This window comes from Nicotiana sylvestris, chromosome 1 (assembly GCF_000393655.2).
Source record: "Nicotiana sylvestris chromosome 1, ASM39365v2, whole genome shotgun sequence".
Lineage (NCBI taxonomy): Eukaryota > Viridiplantae > Streptophyta > Magnoliopsida > Solanales > Solanaceae > Nicotiana > Nicotiana sylvestris.
Window position 1 is genome coordinate 7,262,522 of NC_091057.1, and position 20,568 is coordinate 7,283,089.

At 36.4% G+C, this 20,568-nt stretch overlaps 1 protein-coding gene and 1 long non-coding RNA gene across 2 annotated transcripts in view; one reads left to right on the forward strand and one right to left on the reverse strand.

The window, feature by feature from the left end:
* Positions 1-4,384: 4,384 nt before the first annotated feature.
* LOC138878636 (uncharacterized) lies at positions 4,385-6,204 on the forward strand. The gene is made up of 2 exons (XR_011402536.1): positions 4,385-5,135; positions 5,996-6,204. It is a non-coding gene; the product is annotated as an uncharacterized lncRNA (long non-coding RNA).
* Positions 6,205-11,237: 5,033 nt separating this feature from the next.
* Positions 11,238-20,568, reverse strand: part of LOC138889735 (uncharacterized) — a 40,221-nt gene continuing 30,890 nt past the window's right edge. The window contains exons 4-12 of the mRNA XM_070173071.1: positions 14,381-14,974; positions 14,237-14,253; positions 13,877-13,936; positions 13,670-13,755; positions 13,429-13,577; positions 12,352-12,914; positions 12,008-12,306; positions 11,779-11,909; positions 11,238-11,714 (exon numbers count right to left, since the gene is read on the reverse strand). Coding sequence (XP_070029172.1) covers positions 11,238-11,714; positions 11,779-11,909; positions 12,008-12,306; positions 12,352-12,914; positions 13,429-13,577; positions 13,670-13,755; positions 13,877-13,936; positions 14,237-14,253; positions 14,381-14,974 — 2,376 coding nt within the window. The remainder of the gene's footprint in view (positions 11,715-11,778; positions 11,910-12,007; positions 12,307-12,351; positions 12,915-13,428; positions 13,578-13,669; positions 13,756-13,876; positions 13,937-14,236; positions 14,254-14,380; positions 14,975-20,568) is intronic.

Consider the following 20,568-nt stretch of genomic DNA (forward strand, 5'->3'; position numbering starts at 1 on the left):
TACTCAGAAGGAGACTCTGCTAGCTGTGGGTCGTCTCGAGAGGTGCAACTCACCTAAATCTCTGTATAAACCATGCCGCTACGCCCAACTAGGCCACTAGACATACATGTACCTTTGCAACAAAAATGCACAGCAAGTTTAGTATGAGTACAAAAATAATGCGTACCCAATAAGTATCCCATCTAACCTCGAAGAAGTAGTGACGAGAGGTCGACTTCGACACTTACTAGTGGTCCAATAATAATGTATTAATAATGTGTAAAATCATGGATTTATTAGAAACGACAGTAAACTCAAGTAAATCAAGAAAACAAGTAAACAATCCTTTTTATATTAGGAAGTCTCCAAATTCATATTCCATTGTTTATCAATTTATCTCGGACCAAGGAGGCAATATCAATTTTTGTAAATCTCAAGCAAGAATTACAAGCATGCGCAAATCATGCCGAGGTCGTACGGCCATATCCAACATAAATATAAAATGTGCACTGCCGAGGGTCGAACGGCGCGAACCATAGATGCATCTATTACCCCGCTCGCGAATCATACGTGTGACGCGGTCAAATATAAATAATAGAGTTACCCCGCTCGCGAATCATACATGCGACGTAGTACTTATAGATACACACTTTCAAACAGTCAATTAATTAAGAATTCATCAGGAAATATTTATCCAAGCAAAAGCCAATTCTCTTTTAACGATTTAAGAAAATGAAGTTTAATCTTTTTTAAGAAATTCTTTTACTAATTCTATATGATTTAAGCAATTTAAGTTGTCCATAAGATTACAAATAGTTCAGGTATAACATGCTTTTGGGTCCTAGACTACCCGAACTTAAGCACAATAGTAGCTACACACGGACTCTCGTCACCTCGTGCGTACGTAGCCCCCACAAATAGAAGCACATAACCTATTATTTCACCTACGGGGACAATTCCTTCTTACAAGGTTAGAAAGGAGACTTACCTCGCTTCGAAGTTCCATAGCCGGCTCCCAAGCCTTTCAAACAACTCGACCGATGCCCAACGCTCCAAAACTCAATTTGCTTTATTAACATTCACAAGCTTTTAATCCTCCTCCGACATCCTAACATTGAGTAAAATGCTCATACGCCACCAACAAATTGATATCTACAATTACAATCCCAATTACAATCAAAATATGACTCAAAAATATTTATCAATATCCATCTATGGCTCACAAGTTGGCTACAAGCCTCCGGCTCAAATCGTCTAATAGGTTCACTCACTAGCACATTCAACTCTACTCTTATCATTTAATACTCATTTAAAGTCATCAATGATACTACATTAATTCTCCAACACCGCCAAATTACTATTTATCGTTTTCCTTAACCAACATTTTCAAAACATTCAATTTGGTGATTACTTAGTTGAACACTTCCAACTAAGCTAGAAAATGTTCCATAGGTTCATTGCATCCTTTAATTTCATTTCTAAGAACACTATTTATCTTTCCCTCATTTTCTCAAGAACATTATTCATGCTATGAACTAGGGATTATGAAATCAATTATCCGACCATAACAACTTGAAACAAATATTAGAATTACTCTCACCGACTCATAAGAAATGAGCTTGAGGCATTAGAATTACCTTCTTGAAGCTTTTCCTTAGAAATCCAATGTTTGAAAATTTTGGTGTTCTTGAACAACTGAGAAGATTTCTAGAGATTTCAAAGATTGAATGATGTTAATACTAGTGTTAATAGGATGTTATTAACTTAAAATATCCAAAAAAAAAAAACTCACCTTGTATTCTTAAGTAGGCCCCAAGGTCGAATTCACCATGAAAGAACCAATTCCTAGCTCAAGAAAGCCCCAAAAAATGGATGTTGCCCGACTGCCTTATATAGGCATAGGTGCTTCAGCGAGTTGTACCTTGCGCTGTGCAGGTTGTACCTCATATTACAAGTTTTTCCGGGCTGGACACCTTTTACTAAAACGCCATAACGCCTTGTAGAAATATACAAATGATGTATAGTTTAAAGAATTAGAAACTAGACTCGAAGAGCTTTCATTTGATAGGTTGTCCACTATATAACTCCTTATAGGTTTTGAGATATAAGCTTCCAAAGTTGGCTCCACGCATCAGAAATTTCTGACGAAACTGCTTTACTAGCCTTTGTTCAATCGATTATAACTTTCTGTACAAATATATAAATGGTGAATAGTTTATCTTTCTGGAAACTAGAATGCAAGGGATACAACTTTTATGTTTTATAAATTTTTAGATTCTTTATATATTGCAAGATATAAGCTCCCAAAGTCAGCTCTGCAATTGCACCAATGCTGTCCAAAAACAGCTTCTGCAGCAGCTCCTATTATCCGAAATCCATTCCGTTAACCTTCCGAAATCCACCCGAGGCCCTCGGGACCTTAACCAATTATACCAACATGTCCCAAAATATAATACGAACTTAATCGAGGCTTCAAACCACGTCAATCAACGTCAAAACTATGAATCGTGCATCAAATCGAATTATGAGTTTTTAAATCTTCCAACTTTTATATTTTGCGCCGAAACATATCAAATCAGTTCGGAATGACTTCAAATTTTGCACACAAGTCACATTCGACGTTACGGACCTACTCCAACTTCCAAAATTGGAATCCGACTCTGATATCAAAAAGTCCACTCTCAGACAAACTTCTCAAAAACCTTCAAATTTCTAATTTTCGCAAATAACTCCAAAATGACCTACGAACCTCTAAATCCACTTCTGATCGTGCTTCCAATACCAGAATCACCACACAGGGCTATTCCCAGACTCCGAATCCCCAATAGACATCGATAGGTTTGAAATGCACTTCAACCCAAATTTATGAAATTCTTCTAAAATGCTAACTTCCACAATAAGCGCTGAAACACTCCCGGTTCATTCAAAACCCGATCCGAACATACGCCCAAGTCCAAATTCATCATACGAACCTGCTAGAACCTTCAAATCCCGATTCCAAGGTCGTTTACTCAAAAATTCAATCTTAGTCAATTCTTTCAACTTAAAGCTTCCGAAATGAGAACTCACTTTCCAAATCAACTCCGAACTTCCCGGAATTCGATTCCGACTATGCGTAAAGTCATAGTACTTGAAGTGAAGCTTCTCATGGCCTCAAACTGCCGAACGATGCGCTAGAACTCAAAACGACCGGTAGACTCTTTACAACTATATAAGGAGACAAACAACCATAATTCCGCCAATATGAGATTAATGCTATTACTAATTAACTTCCATTGATGAAAAGATAAGATGGATCGTGAAAGAAACGTGTTTCCGATAATATTTCTTGAGTCAAGTTTAATTTTTTCAACTTTATTTATTTATTTATTGCATATCATTACTTCCTTAATTATTTTTTGGTGAAGCCCAAAAATTACTGATAATAAGGTACACTTACAATGTAAAGATGTCGTATCACATGTGGTATTTAGGAATAATATATCTTTTATAGAGTAAGTGTTTGCATGAAGATAAGTATGAAATTCACTTATGAAAATGCATGATAAAATATAAGTAGAAATGAATATATAGCTAGCGTTTGAACATATATTTCATTAAAATATGAAAAAAGAGTTTTTGAAGTTGCGTTTAAAAATAATATTTGAAAGTTGAAGTTGTGTATGAACATGCATTTTATTTGAAAAAAATGTTACAATTTTGGGAGTGAAAGAAAAAATTTCACCCAAAAACTATCATAAATCAATTTTTGGAATTTGAAAAAAAAAATCAACTTAAAAATAGTAGCGAAAATCTATGGCCAAACGGGAGGCATAAATAACTCCCTAAATTTGATACCAACTTTTGACATTTCAACTAATAGGCTTGCTCTTATTGGACACTTTAATATTACTTAATTTGTTCTTATTAAACAAATTGAAAGTACATACAGTACCACAAATGTTAATAGACTACAAGACAAGATATGTTGACCTAGACTTTATTACAAGTTGCAGCAGCAAGGAGCAAAACACAAACTAAAAATGTAACTAGTGGAAAGTGAATAGAGACTAGTTTTTTTTAAAGGGTTTTCACTCGATATTTAGTATTGATATTGAAATTCGACTAAATCCGGATTGGAACCTTTGGGAGGATTCATAGCAGATAATATGTACATATGCATAGATTGGAGCACACTGTTGATTAGAGTCATTCTGCTCCATAGGAAAGCATCTTACCCTGCCAACCACTCAATCTTTAAACAATTTTGGCAATCATTCCATCAAAGTAGCAAAAAAAGTTGGCCCATGAAATAAAGGACAACCGAGATAATTAAAGGGGAAGTCCGTATTCATAAAGCCTAATATTGTTTTCCTCATCCGGTTGATTCTAGTAGCAACAATATTAGGAGCTGTGATGAAGAAACTTTTATCATTATTCACTTTTTGGCCAGAAGCCTTTTCATATCCTCTCAACTGTTTCATAATAAGCTTGATGGATTTGTTGTTTCCCTCTGTGAAAATTAAAATGTCATCTGCATATGCAAGATGATCGCTACAACAAAATTGGCCTAAGGCAACACTTATTATAGGCAACGCTTCAAAAAAGTTACCAAAAGTAGCAATAGGAACGCTTTTGTAAGGGTAGCCTTTGATAAGAGCTTTTGGCAACGGAGTTTGGGCTACACCGGTAAAGCGTGCTCTTTATGTGCAAAGACTACACATTGCAAGTGTTGCCTAATGTTAAAATTTTTGAGAACCCTTATTCTGATATTAAGCAACACTTTACAAGCGTTATCCTTGTCCTTGGTACATTAAAAGTAATGCGGTGCAGACATGGTCTGAATAAAAAAATTAGCACAAAAATTTCCCACTTAAACTATTCCCTCTAAAATTTCCCACTTCCCCTCTAAAAATTTTCACTAAAAGTCTAAGTGATTCCAGTTGCCCCTATACTCTAGGGTTTGAAACCCACAACCTTCTTCACTTGATTTAAATTAAAAAAAAAACTGTCCATTGCACCCAATCTTCGTCAAAAAAGGGAAAGAAGAAAATAATTTCACCCAACTGGTGACGCTCTTCAGAAGCAGGAGATCTAATTTACTTTATTTGATTTCACCTAAGATATGAGTTACATAAGTCAGTTTCTCAAGACAACAAGAAAGGTTCCGCATTCAGGTTTTTTCTATTTCTTTTGAGACCATATACAAAATATTCTACTTTCATTCAATTTCTGGGTTTAATCGAAAAATTGTAGTATTTAGATTTGCTTCTGAATACAGAATAAATGAATTTCTCGGGGAATTTATGATATTGTCCCTTTTTATGAATTTGGAAAAAACCTGAGTTAAACGATTTGTAGATCTTTCAATGTCTCAGTTTTTGGATAGATCATTTGTGGGTAGTTTGTTTTGCTTGTTCTGAGAAATGAAGGAAGAGTAGGGGATTGCCAAGGGTATTTGAACTTTCAACTTAAATGATAAAGAGTTACAAAACTCATGGATTTAGCTATATCAAAGTTCTTTGATGAAACTCAATTTGATTGACTTGAATAAAACTAAAAGCTTTTGTTTTTATTGGAGAATTCAAATATTTTGAGACTACACAAATTGTTTAATTGGATCGGTGGCATTTAGCTAAATAATTACATGCTTGGATTTAATACAGTGAATCAATAGAAGTGTTATAAGAAATTATACAATTTTAGTTAGAGGAAGAACAATTTGAACAAAGTAGCAACAGATAAAATATCTTGACTTGTATGTAAAATGGGCATATACTATTATCGTATCAGAGTGACAAAAAAAGTCTAGGTAGTTTCATGGTCCTATATTACCACGAATGCAACATTTTGCCAAGTGCGCCTGGTGTGTGAATTGAATTTAAGTAACATGTTGTTCCTTTGTTGTATCGAATATGAGTTCTGATGATAATCTCCATTATTATTCATAATGTATGAAAATTACATGTGAAATCTTCTCCCTTAGTTTGCACTCTATTGGTTTCTCTTTAATATTTGATTTTTTTTCAATGTGTAGAAAAATTCTTGCGATGCAATTAAAAGTGGTGGCCAAAGTCGGTTTGATCCATTTGAAGTTAATGATGAAGACTTTTGGACGATGAAGACTTTTGAACAATACGAACAATACATTTGATTTTGTAAAGTTCATATTTAACACGCTACTTGAAGCAATTTGCTTTATTGGTTGTTTGTAGTATATGAAATGTATTCCTTTTTCGAAGTAAATTGCATGTATGTGTTTAAAACAATCTCTTTTTTTATTGATTAATGAAGTACTTGAGATCTTTATACTTAATAATAACCTCAAATATATGATAAAATATGTATTTATTAATAAATACAATTATAGGATATATACAAAAAATATAATTTTTTTTAAAAGCATAGTAACAAAGACCACGCTTTAGAAGTGCAGCTTTAGGAGCCACACTTGAGAAGCGTAGCCTATGAGGTAATGAAGACCCCGCTTTAAAAGTGTAGCCTTAGGAGATGAAAAGTGTGGCCATAGGCAAGTGTAGCCTTTGACTTATGAAAAGCGTAGCCTTAGGGCAAAGGTTACCTTGTTTAGGCCACCCTTGAAAAGTGTTGCCGTAGGTCGAAACGCGTGGTCTATGATCAAAAGCCACACTTTCTGTTAGTTTAGACCACACTTTTCGGGTGTGGTTAAAAGCCTAATTTGTTGTAGTGGATTAATAATAGTACCAGGGGTGTTCATACTGAAGGGGATGAATTTGTCATTATCATTAGGGGCGGCTCAATGATATTTGTAGCCTAAAGCCAAACTTCAATGAGGGGCCCTAAATTTTTGTTATAGAAGAAAACTCATAATGTTATTTGAAATTTATTTTTCTAGCTTTTTAAAATGTGAAATTTATTCTTCTAATAAGTGCAACAAGCGCCGCCACGTTGGACATGGCGGAAGCAATCGCAACTCCTGCTACACCAAGTTGAAGCGAGGAGACAATCAAATAATTAAGGGGCCAATGCCAAAAGGAATGAAATGACCAAACAACAAAAAAGAAGGAAAGCAACAGACCTTTGTAAAGTTAAAGACAAAAGCTTAGGATGTTGAGCACCAAAAGCTTGAGAACAAAGAGGTTCCATACCTAAAGCAAGACCAAAGAGTACTGAATAACCAGTAATATTAGCAAATGCAATAGCTAAAGAACCATTGATAAGAAGTCTGGAGAGTACTTTCGCGCTCGAGAGAAGGAGACAAATGATCTCCTTGTTTGAGGTCCTGACTGGATGTGAAAAATCCCTTCCCAGAACCATTGATAATTATATAATACCATACATTTGAGACCAACCTCCATATAATATCAATCCAGTTTTCAGAAAATCCAAACTTCCTCATTACGGCCATAAGAAATATCCAGGACATTCTATCATGGGCCTTTGACATATCGAGCTTAATAATCATATTCCCTCCTCTGTTGCCTTGGGCAAGTTCGTGAGCCAATAAGACATTCTCAGTTATTAGTTTTCCTTAGAGGTGTGTGCCTACTGCCACAATTTTGTTAGTAACTGTGTTTAATTAGGTCTAAGATTGTTGGTTTCCAGTAATAAATTACTAATTATTATTTTTATTTTTTTCTAAATGGTGTCGGCCTATGCATTGTATATACACATATTGTTATGTGGAACAACATTATTTACACGCACATATGGTGTCGGCTTTGTGAAAATCTTGTGTTTTTTTCTTAAAGGGGAGATTTTTGAAAAGAAGAGAATAGGACTATTTGGCTTTTATATTGTTGTGTCAAGACAGCCAATTTTATTTTTTTTGGTGGACCGTTTGGTTTAGGATTTTAGCGGTGATAACAAAGCTGGGGCCAAACTTGATTGATTTTGGGATTTTGAAAATTTCTTGGATATTACTTGAGATTTGAGAGGATTTAATTTTTAGTTAACATTTAATGTGATTAGTTAAGAAGGAGAGTAGCTCTATGACGTTTCACACATGTCTAATTGTATATCCGAGGATATTCTTTGCTGGTAATTAACACCTACCCTACTATATTAATTAATGAAAACTACTATTGGGCGTGGGTATGAAGATAAGTTAACTTTTTGTGTCTAATTAATTCTTAGAAAAAAAATTATCTTAATAAGCTTTGATTGAGATAAGTCTCAATCAACGATGGAAGATTTTGAACAAAGGTTTATGTAGAGCATCATAACATTAGCCCGTGGCTAAGGCAAGATTTTTACCAAGAAAATTCAAAAATTCAAAAAAAGTAAATACCTTAAAAACGTTATATATAGAGAGAGAATTTTCCACACCTAGTATTTGCAAATGTAATAAAATAATTTTAAACCCCTTTACCACTATACTAAAATCTTCTGTCCCCCTCTACCACTATACTAAAATCTTCTCTCATGCCACAAGGATTTTTTTTTTAAATTGCCTCCTAATTTAGGAGGATTTATAGTGTTTTCACACATCCCTTTAACGTGACTCGAACTCAGGACTTAATAATCGTGGGTAGAGGTAGGGGTGGACATAAAATCCGAAAAACCGAATTCCGAACCGGACCGAATTAATTCGGTATTTCGATTTCGGTTTTTTCGATATTTCGGTCTAATTCGGTATTGCATTTTTGGTATTTCGGTATTTCGAACGTTCCTCGGTATTAGAATTTTAAAATTTCGGTATACCGAATTTTTAAAGACATTTTTTAAAGTTGGACCTATATCTCACTGCCCAGCCCAGCACCCAAGCCCAAACGTTTTTAATTTAATTCCCAGCGCCTAAACCCATCGCCCCAGCCCAACTGCCCAAGCCTAACAACAGCATATTTCGTTGTCTTTGTTTCCAGGCTAGCACGCTATTTTAATATTTTTAGTGCCATCAACGTTCAGATGTCGTGGAATCAATTGGGTGTGAGGATGTCACTACAGTTTCCACGTTGAATCAATTGGGTTGTTGAATCTTTTTTACTGAAAATGAGAAGCTAAGATATCAGCTTCTTTAGCTCGTAAGACGGCGCGAAGAATTGAATAACCGCCAAACTCGAATAGGGATCAGCTCGGAAAATTACAGTTTACAGATAATATACAGTTAAGCAGCTTTTGTATGCAGCTGGTTTGAACGCTGGGGAAGCTAGTACGATGATATTATTAGAAGGCGCTTTATATTTTTTATGTATTTGTTGTAGTTTTAGTTGATTTTCAATTTGTAATGCAAGTTGTATAAAAATCAAAAGTTTCTGTTTTGAAGTTCTTTCTTCTCCTCTGTTTGATTCATAATTGATCAATAGTACTTTGTTCATATACTACTAATACGAGTGTGTGTGAACTAATCAACTAATAGAGAAAAGTTGCATCAACCCAGGAAGGTAGAAGCCATAGTATTAAATCGAAACCGTACCGAACCAAAGTAATAAATACCGAACCGTACTGAAATATTTTGGTACGGTATTTGGTATACACAATTGATAAATCGAATACCGAAATACCGAACCGAAATTCTTAAATACCGAACCGAAATACTGAACGTCCACCCCTAGGCAGATGTGCTTTACCAACTGAGCAAGCCTCACTTGTGTGTCACAAGGATTCAATAGTATATAACCAAAAAAATTAATTTTTTCCCTATTTGCACAACACAATTATTCGACGAAGGGGATTCCGTCGCATCCCTTTAGCTCCGCCATTAGTATTCATTATAGGTTAATCTAAATTATAGGAGGAAATTTGTCTGTCGATATTTTTCAGAGAAGGAAAAAAAAGTATAATACAAAATTCTTTTACTTTAAATAGCTTTTCGAGAAATGTTGAAGTAAAAATAAGAGAAAATGCATAAGTACCCCTAAATTGAAATGGAATGAATAGGGGTGTTAGTCGGTCGGTATGGTACAATATTTAAATATTTTGTTCAGTATTTTTCGGTATTCGGTTTCTTAAAATACTATACCAATACGGTACCTAATTATATTAGGTATGGTTCGGCTTTTCTTCTTTGGGTTTTTGTTTATCCGGTACGATAACTTTGGTTTGTTCAGTTTCAATATTAACTGGTGCATAAAGTCATAAACTATAATATTCTTAATTAAAATACTCAATATCAATATAAAACATTCTAAGCGCACATGACTATCGACGAAATCTTTGTCCAAAACCAGCAAGTATCAACCCGAGAAAAAAGGTATATAAGCGAATAAATTTAATTATTGAAAATGTCTTGTTACTTGGTTTGAGTTAATTTCTGAAGTTAGAGAATACAACAAGGACTAATCCAACAGATTCAATTCAATCCATAAGAAGAAACACCCTAAAACCGTAAAAGTATTACGTTAAGATGCTTGGCATCCCAGAGAATAAAAGTCAAATCTGCAGCTTACCTTGTTCCTCCCTTTTTCTAAAGAAATACATGGAATTTACTGCAAGTCACAACATGCATACTAAAGAAAAGTAGTATGTAACTTAATATGTTATAATCAATAATATGTGTATTGTGTAACTTGTTATATCTTTCAGTACGGTATCAATATTTCGGTATTATTTTTGTAAATACTAAATACGATTTTTTTTTAAAAAAAAACTTAAACCAAATAACAAAATATTGAATACCAAATATCAAAAGCTTCGATACAGTACGGTAATTCAGTATTTGTCAAGTTATGCACGACACTAGGAAGGTGTTGATGGTGGAATTACGGAAGCTAAGAGAGAATTTCCATGGTCGAAATACCCTAATCTTCAGAGAAAGAGAGAGAAAAATTGAGAGAAAATATCTGACCCTTTATTGAAATGTATAATCCGCCTCTTTTTAGAACAGTCCTAAGTATTTATATGCTTACATGAAATGGCTATACAATGAAATGTAAAAGAGGCTATCTTACTAAGACAAAAATTGTAGTCTAGTGTTACAAGGCTAAATGTACTAAAAGTATCAGCCATTAGGAAGGGCCCGTTGCAGAGACGGTTTGGGCTGTGTACATCTGTGTATGTCAACACCTCCCCCCGAAAGCTTGGGGGTGATAACACACCAAGCTTGCCAAGTAAAGAGTGATGAATAGGCCCAGGAATAGGTTTGGTCATAATATCAGCAAGTTGGGCAGAACTGGAAACAAAATGCAGAGATATTAGCCCAGAATTGAGACTCTCACGCACATAGTGACAATCAATTTCGATATGCTTGGTCCGTTCATGTCATACTGGATTCTTTGCAATGTGTAAAACATCTAGACTGTAACAATACATGGGAACAGGGGCAGAAACAAGTAAACCAAGATCATCAGTACCCTATCCAATCATGAAACCTCTGCAACCACCATTCTAAAAGCCATGTATTCAGCTTCAGCAAAAGACAATGAAATCGTGGGTTGCTTCTTGCTTTTCCAGTAGATTGGGGAATGTCCAAGTGTAATATAAAAGCCAGAAACAGACCTTTTTGACTTAGCACATGCAGCCCATTCGGAATCAGAGTACGCTATGATAGAGAAATTAGAAGAGGGAGACAGAAGGATCAATAAATCAGGTGCATTGTATAGATACCTTAACACATGAAGGGAAGCAAACACATGTGGAACTTGAGGAGCCTGAAGAAATTGACTTAGATGTTGGATGCCAAAAGATATATCTAGCCTTGTATGTTGGAGAAAGTTGAGTTTGCCAATAATTCTCCCATATGTGCTGGGATCAGTCAATAGGGTACCCATGTCAACATACAACTTGACAGAAGCACCAAGAAGAGTCATAACAAGGGAAACAATTCTGACACCGGAACTCTGCCAACAAGTCATTTGTGAATTTTTGTTGACTGATGATAAAGCCTTGAGGGCATTTAGTGACTTCCATACCAAGAAAATAATGGATTGTCCCCAAATCCTTAATCTTGAATTGTTGATCAAGGAATAGCTTAACACTGTCTAATTCAACATCATCCCCAGCTTGTAAAATATCATCAACATACACTGCTAGGACTGTAAGAGAAGTAGAGGTAGATTTGGTAAAAAGTGAATAGTCTTTCATGCTAGAAATATAACCCCTTGTAGACAAAGCCTCAGACAATTTAGAAAACCATTGTTTGGTTGCTTGAGGCCATATAGAGAATTTTTGAGCTTGCAAACCAAAGGAAATGAAGAAGAATCAGTAGGAGAAACGTGCAGCCCATTGGGAACCTTCATGTAGACTTCCTCATGGAGATCACCATGGAGTAAGACATTATTTACATCAAGTTGATAGACAGTCCAATTTCTCTTGACAGCAAGAGATATGCGATATTTGATATTAGTAAACTTGACAACTGGGGAGAATGTCTCATTGTAATTAATTACCTCCTTTTGAGTGTGACCTCTAATGACCAACCTTGCCTCGTACCTTTCGACAGAACCATCAGACTTCTATTAGATCTTGTATACCCACTTGCAAGGGATAGACTTTTTGTTAGGGGGAAGATGGACAATATCCCAGGTGTTATTAGCCTCTAATGCTTGAAATTCCTTTAGCATAGCCTCTTGCCAAGCAAGATGAGAAGCAACCTGTTGATAGTACTGAGGCTCATGCAAGTGCAAATCTGTGGTGGACATTTTAGAAGTAGTAGAGACAGGGGAAAAATAGACATAGTCTTCCAAGTGAGCAGGTGGATAGGACACTCTAAGGGACTTTCTAAGAGGAGGAATAGGTGGAGAATGAGAAGAAGCAGATGGGGTAGAAAATGATGGTAATGTAGATGGAACAATATTAGGAGAGAAAGGAGAAGAAGAAATGGGAGATGGAACAGCAGGAGGAGAGGAAATAAGAGGAGATGCAGAATAAGGAGAAACAGCAGGTGGTGGACTAGGTGCAGGAACATCAACAAAAATGGAAGGGGAAGAAAAAGAGGCATTAGAAGAATTATTGGAGTAGGGAAAGACATGCTCATGAAAAATAACATCTCTAAAGTAGAAGATAGACTGAGAGGACAGATTGAGCAATTTGTCCCCTTTCTTCCCACAAAGGTAGCCAAGAAAATGGAAGAAATTGCTCTAGACTAAAATTTGTCTCTACTATGCTTAGGAGAGGTAGCAAAACAAAGGCATCCAAAGGATCTAAGATGATCATAAGTAGGTGAATGTCCATTTAACTTCTCATAAAAGGATATGTTGTTAAGAACAGTAGAGGGAAACCTATTGATGAGGTAAGTGGCTGTAAGGACACAATCACCCCAAAATCTAGTAGGCAAGTTGGATTGAAATAATAAAGATGTGGAGGTTTCTAAAAGATGTTTGTGTTTCCTTTCCACAACACTATTTTGTTGTGGTGTGTGAAGAATAGTAGTTTGATGTAGGATTCTTTGGGAAGAAAACAAATACTGGGATTCTAGATTGGAACCTAGTTCAAAGGCATTATCAGACTTGAAGGTTGAACTGAAGTGTGGAAATGAGTTTGTGCCATAGAAGTGAAAGCCTTAAGAATAAACAAGGCATTGCTTTTGCTAGAAAGTAGGTGAGTCCAGGTTACCCTAGTATAGTCATCCACTAAAGTGAGGAAGTATCTAAAATCATTATAAGTAGCATTGTTATAAGGTCCCCAGATAACAATGTGGACCAACTGAAAAGGAGCAGTAGATTGAGTAGTACTATCAGAAAATGGCAGCCTTTGTTGTCCAGCTATAGGACAGATAAGGCATAAAAAGGATTGTTTAGGGGAAATTTGTGAGGAAATAAAAGGACAGATTTCATTATATTGAAAGGCATGTGACCCATTCTTTGATGCCAAAACAAATCTGTCTTATTAATATCAAGAGATGGATTGCATGAGGGACTAATGGGAAAGGGATTGACAGAACTGAAAACAGGAGAAACAATAGGAACAGAAGTTGAAACATTACATGAAACATAAAATGGAAAAGAAGAAACTAAAGGACAATCATCAAGATGAAGAAAGTACAATCAATTGTCAGCCTTACCAATTCCCAGTGTCATCTTCAGAGAAGAACCGTGTAAGAAGCAATGTGAAGTAGTGAGAACTGCAATACAATGAAGTTGTAAAAGAAGTTGATAGATTGAAATTAAGTTGAACTGAAAAGATGGAACAAGTAGAACATTGTGTAACACAATTTCAGACCTAATCTATAAAGAGCTAGTAGATACGACTTTCACTTTATAGCCATTTGGTAAAGTAATTATGTAAGGTCTATTTAGTGGTTGAAGATTGTGGAGAAGGTATTTGTGAGGTGTCATGTGGTTAGTAGCCCCTAAGTCTAGAATCCAAGTATCAATATTTAATTGTGAAGATACACAGGTATGAAATACACAGACTTAACTACAGAACTGCAAAACAAACCTGCAAAATGGGCGTATGCATGATTGTGCCCAGAATGAGAATCATTTGAGAATCCAGAAGAGATGTGTGATTATTTTAGGAGGGTAAGTGGGTGTTGATATTGTTCTGTAGTGAATCCATGATTCACATGTGAAAAATATTCCATAGATGAAGCTAATGGGGCAGAAGTAGGAACCTCAGCTTGAACACATGAGGCTGATCTCTTGTTCTTGGTGAACTTGAAATCAGCAAGAAATCCATGCATATTATAGCATTTTTCAATGGTATGACCTGGCTTTTTACAGTATGTGCATAACATGGATTGTCTAGATTTTTTTGATTCAAACTGTTTCTTCTGAATGAATGATCTCCGCCCATTAGAAGTTGGTGAATAGGTTGAAGGAGTAGAGGAGGTAGAGAAAGAAACAAAATCATTAGAAAAACTTAGAGCTGGAGAGGTTTTCTGTTGTCTCTCATCATGTTGTAGCATGGAATGAGCTTTACTAACTAATGAAAGTGGTGAAATCATAAGGATGTTGCTCTTGACAGTATTATATGACTCATTCAGTCCAGCCAAGAACCAAAATAGTTTCATTTCATCAAGAAATTTAGGTAGAGCACCACATGAACATGTAGGACCTACACAAGCAGCCTGAAGCTCATCCCAAAGGCTACGGAATTTGTTGAAATAAGAGGCTATGTCTAGGGTATCCAAGGAAATATTCCCAATTTCTCTTTGTATCTGAATGAATTTAGAACCATTAGACTAACCAAACCTCTTATTTATGTCCAACCAAATCTCTTTTGTAGTATAATAACCTAGAACACCTGTGGTAATATCTCTAGATAGGATATTAGTAATCCAAGCGACCACCATATCATTACACCTTCCCCAGTAGGGATATTAGGATGAATTATTAGAAGGTTTAGACTAACAACCCTCAATTAGTGCCAATTTATTTTTGGCAGAAAGAGAAACTAGAATTCTTTTACGCCAGGCAACAAATCCAGTATCATCGAAAGGAGGAGATACTAGGTGAGTGTCAGGGCTGTCTGAAGGTGTCACGACCCAAAATCCAACTAGTCGTGATGGAACCTAACCCAAACCCGCTAGGCAAGCCAGTTAACAACTATCCAATTCCAATGAAATTAATAAGACATTTAAGTAAAAGAAAGTATCTGAATCATATACGTTCCCCAAAGACTGGTAGTACAAATCATGAGCTTCTAAGATTAGAATTTACAAAGCTGATATAAAATCATTACATCATCTGTTCGAAATATACATAAACACATTTTTTTATAAATCTAAGGCTACCATGAATAAGAGGCAGCTACAATCGGAACGCAGATAAGTCTTCTATTCTAGCTCCCGTCGATCACAACAACATCAGCATCCAACATCTGCACGCAAAATGTAGAAGTGTAGTATGAGTACAACCGACCCCATGAACTCAATAAGTAACAAAACTAACTTTACGTTGAAAGTAGTGACGAGATGGGACATAGGTCAGAGTCCAACACCAATAGCCAACAACAGTTCATAACAACATAGTGAAAGAAATAAAAGAAGTACTCAGAGAAAAAATAATCAGCTTGTTCATAGTTCCAGAAAATAGGTATGTTTTTCAAGTAAATCAGTGAATATCCAAATCGATCTTTTACTGAAATCGCCAAAAATATGAGTAAGTTTGAAAACTGTAATTTTTCCCAAAAAGCTTTCGACAAGTAAATGTTTCATTTTCAACTGGCATGAGGAAAATACATCTCTATGCATGTATGTCAACATGTGTGAAAAGTCAAGAATGACGTGATACCGTATAACATGAGGAAAATGCATCTCTATGCCTGTATGTCATGTATGCATGTCAATGTAATGTATCTCAAAATGAACTCATGTACTCACACTCTCAGAGTACTCAATCGCACTGTCTCACACTTTCCACTTATCATGCTTAATCACTTGACATGCTCAGTCACTCAGTACTATATATGGTCAAACCAGTCCAAGGAAGATCCATCCCGAATATACACATAGCAACTACAAGTCAGTCACTCAGTACTATGTAAGGTCAATCTAGCCCGGGAAAGATCCATCCCCAAATATAAATGCTTCGGGCAAGATCCATGCCCAGGGAAGATCTATTCCTCAATATAAATCAGCAGTGCTCACTTGGGGTGTGTGCAAATTCTAGAGGGGCTCCTTCTTCTCGAATGCTATATCAAGCCAATCATGGCATAAATCAATGATACTCTTTGTGGCGTGCAACCCGATCCATATATATACAACTATAAGGCTTGTTGCGGCGTGCAACCCGATCTACATATATACATATATCACTCATAGCTCAGGCCCTCGGCTTCACCCAATCATCAATCTCTCCAGTATCTCGAGCTCACAATGCTATGAAACTAGCCCAAAATGATGATATGATGTGTCAATAAATAGCAACAAAGACTGAGATATGATATGAAATGAACGAACATGATTGAGTGTGAAATTGCAATTTAAAAAAAATAATTCAACAGCAATATGACATCAGTGGGTCCCACCAGAATAAGAATGTAGCCTAGACATGGTTTCTAATATGGATCATAGCTCAATAGCTCTAGTACATAGAGAGTTCATGGTTACAGATAAGATCAGGTAACTACAAAGTACCACAGAAATAACGGAGTCACGATTCACACGGTGTATGCCCACACGCCCGTCACCTAGCATGTGCATCACCTCAACACCAAAACACATAACACGTAATTCGGGGTTTCATACTCTCAGCACCAAGTTTAGAATTATTACTTATCTCGAACAAGCCAAATCCAATACCCCGCAAGCCAAATGATGCTCCAAAAATGCCATCTCGTGCGTACCGACCTCTGAACTTCTCAAAACTAGCCAAAAGCAACTCAAATATATCAAATAATGCCAAAGAAAACAAACCCAATTGATAAAGGTCAGACCCTTAATCAAAATCCAAAAATTATCCAAAAAGTCAAACCCCAGCCCGCGCCTCGAAACTCGACGAAACTCACAAAATCCAATAATTCATTTAATTACGAGTCCAACCATTTTAGTTTCACTCAAATCCGACTCCGAATTGATGTTCAAAACTAAAAAATGTACTTTATGAAATTTTAGACAAAACCTCCAATTTCACTTTGAAATCATGAATCAAATGCCAATAACGAAGATGGATTCATGAAATATAACCAAAATCGAGTATAGAACACTTACCCCAATCTATATAGTAAAAATCGCCTCCAAAAATTATCCAAATCCAAGCTCCCTAATTCAAAATATGACCAAATGAACAAACCTTCGATATTAAGTATTTTTGTCCAGCTATTTTGCCTCGTTTTGTATGCCAAACAATCCCGAAAATTGCTTTTGATACCTCCAATGGATTTCTTGTGAAATTTTGAGTCAAGTTAGGCTTTTTAATTACTCCATTTGATCTTATAATGAAGGAGATATGTTGGTTCAATATTTGGAAATAGTGCATATATTTAAATACGAAGTCAGTGCCAATTTCGTAATTAATCTGAAAAATCTGGCAACCCAATTCTTAGTAAAATGACTATAAAATCCTCATACAATGTCCAAATTTGATGATTCTTTATGGCTCCGTAATTATGATACGGATCTAATGCTTCAATCAAAACATAAATCGGAGCTCATTTGTTCAACATGGTACCATTTATGCTTGAAGAAACGACGTTGAAACATAAGAAAAACGAGCGCAACACAATCCAAACATATCCAAAACTCACCCGATCCCCTCGGGACCCCGTACGAACATACCAACAAGTCCCATAACATAACATGGACCTACTCAAGGCCTCAAATCACGCATAACAACATCGAAACAACGAAATTCACCTCAAATCAAACTTAATGAACTTCAAACTTTCGACTTCCAAAAACTCGTGCCGAGACATATCAAATCAAGTCGGAATTTACTCAAAATTTTCACACAAGTCGAAATACATCATAAGGATCTACTCGTGCCCGCAAACTACCGAGCGAAGTGCAAATTCTCAAAACGATTAGTCAGGTCATTACATTCTCCCCCTCTTAAACATACGTTCGTCCTCGAACGTGCCAAGAGTTATTCCTAAGCCGTCAAACCGCCGTATAACCTTACCATGCACATACCCGGGGCTGATCCCATGTCACTCTATTCCATATAGTCCCGACAACACAACATAACTGAAGATCATTACTTCAACCTTAGTCCGTAAACTACAGAATCTAATTTCCAACATCCGAAATTTACTACAGGACCCGAACGTCGCATCTACACACTGTATAAGTCTGAACAAGTTATATCAAGCCATAACCATGATCTAAGACACAATTATAGGATATACAACACAACTCAAATACTCATAGTGATAACTTTTGACCGCAATAGTTGCTCGATAACCAACTCGACACCGGTAACGAACCTCATATCAACAAAAATCTTGATCTAAACCTTTGTACATTGCCAATGTTGAAAGAAACATGTAGAAACTCGTAACCACTTATCAGATCAAAAAGTCATGGAACTCTCCCTCCTTCGACAAGAACTATAGCCAATTTCTAAGCCGACTTACAATATTATCCTCCATACATGCTGTAATCAAATCCAATAGTATCCATTATAGGTCCAATGACCTCATCTCATCTAAAACAACCACTATAGTGACATGCCACATCAATACAATCTAAAGAAACAACCCATGCAATTCGTGCACCAATAAACAACATTCCAAATGTTCTCAATCATGAAAAATGACTCAAACAAGAGAATCATCCCGCAAGTTCAACAAATACCACCACAACCAAAATGCTACGAACCCATCATACCTAGTATAACCAAGACGCACAAATCTAACACAAAGGATCATCTCCCGACATAACCCAACTACAATGCGTGTCCCTATCCAAACACTGGTCCATATGAAATACATCAATCCACAATGCTCAAAATTAACAACCACACGCAATTTCACACACGAAGTGCATGACCATAACCATAGAGAAGAAAATAAAATAATATACCACAATTCGAAAAGACAATAACTAAGGCGCAATCAACTATTCCACACCCCAATCACCATCACTCGAATTCCGCTATAAGGCACAACTAGAACCGCACCATGTGTGCATATAACCAACGAATCACAACCCTTAGTAGCATGGAAGAGTAACACATAGAACATATCCGATACGAATAAAATCAATTCTAACCGAATGGTACATCCCTCAACAATAGTAGTTCAGAGTCAACAAACCCGACACGGTGTAGAATACACATACTCATTGGGCCTACCAATGGGTCCCCAAATCAACTCCGGTAATCCCCGAATGGACAAATATCCCTTCAAAAGTCCACAACAACATAACCATAACTCATACTATCATCTGGCTATCCTTGGCCACATCTTCACAGTCCACAACCACGAAACAACCTGCTTCTGAGAACTCCCAGTCTCCAAATCCATAAAACACATGAAGCACCATCTGATCCCAACTCCACTCCCCGAATGTCTAACACAACTCTCATACACGATTATCCCACGAGGAATACTTATATAATTCTTCTGTGCCACATAGAAAAATATGAATATCAGCAATTGATCAACCAGGGGAGTACTGCAATACCAATGAAGCACCCATAAGTCAAAACACAATGCACCTTCTGAGATACGCACCCTTCTCAGGCAAAACCAACCAGTTATGGCATTCATCTAAAGATCAAAAATCGTCCATGTCGTCTATGAAATTATGACCTTCCCTTCAAAACTAAACTGTGACCTTGCACATGTAAACGTTAATCCCACATAACACACCGCATCTATCATGCCATCATATGAAAAATACGAGAACCTCATAATCAACTCTGATTCACAAGTAGAATATGTATCTGATCAGTTAGAAACCTTCCATTTGATCCCATCCAGTAAGAAATCACAATATTCAACATGCTCCTCTCGCTAGTAGGAAATATCCACCTTAAACCGTGATGGAAATCATCGAGAACTCTTTGGAAATCCATTTGCACATAGCCAAGATATCATAACCGAATCCCTTTAACTCAACCAAGCCACGCAGTCGCCAAAACCCAAGAGTACTACCACAAAACACCTGTAGAGACTCGCCACATCATAAGTACCCAAAGAACCGATCATAGCCATTACGGTGCTGATCCAACCTACTACTAAACTGTCATATTTCTCCGAGTTCTTTTTGAATTGCCTTCAAGTTGATACTTCTCTTCTTCATAATACCACAACCCTCAACCAAAACTCACCACCCGAGATCCAAGCATAAAACCACACCGCACTAAG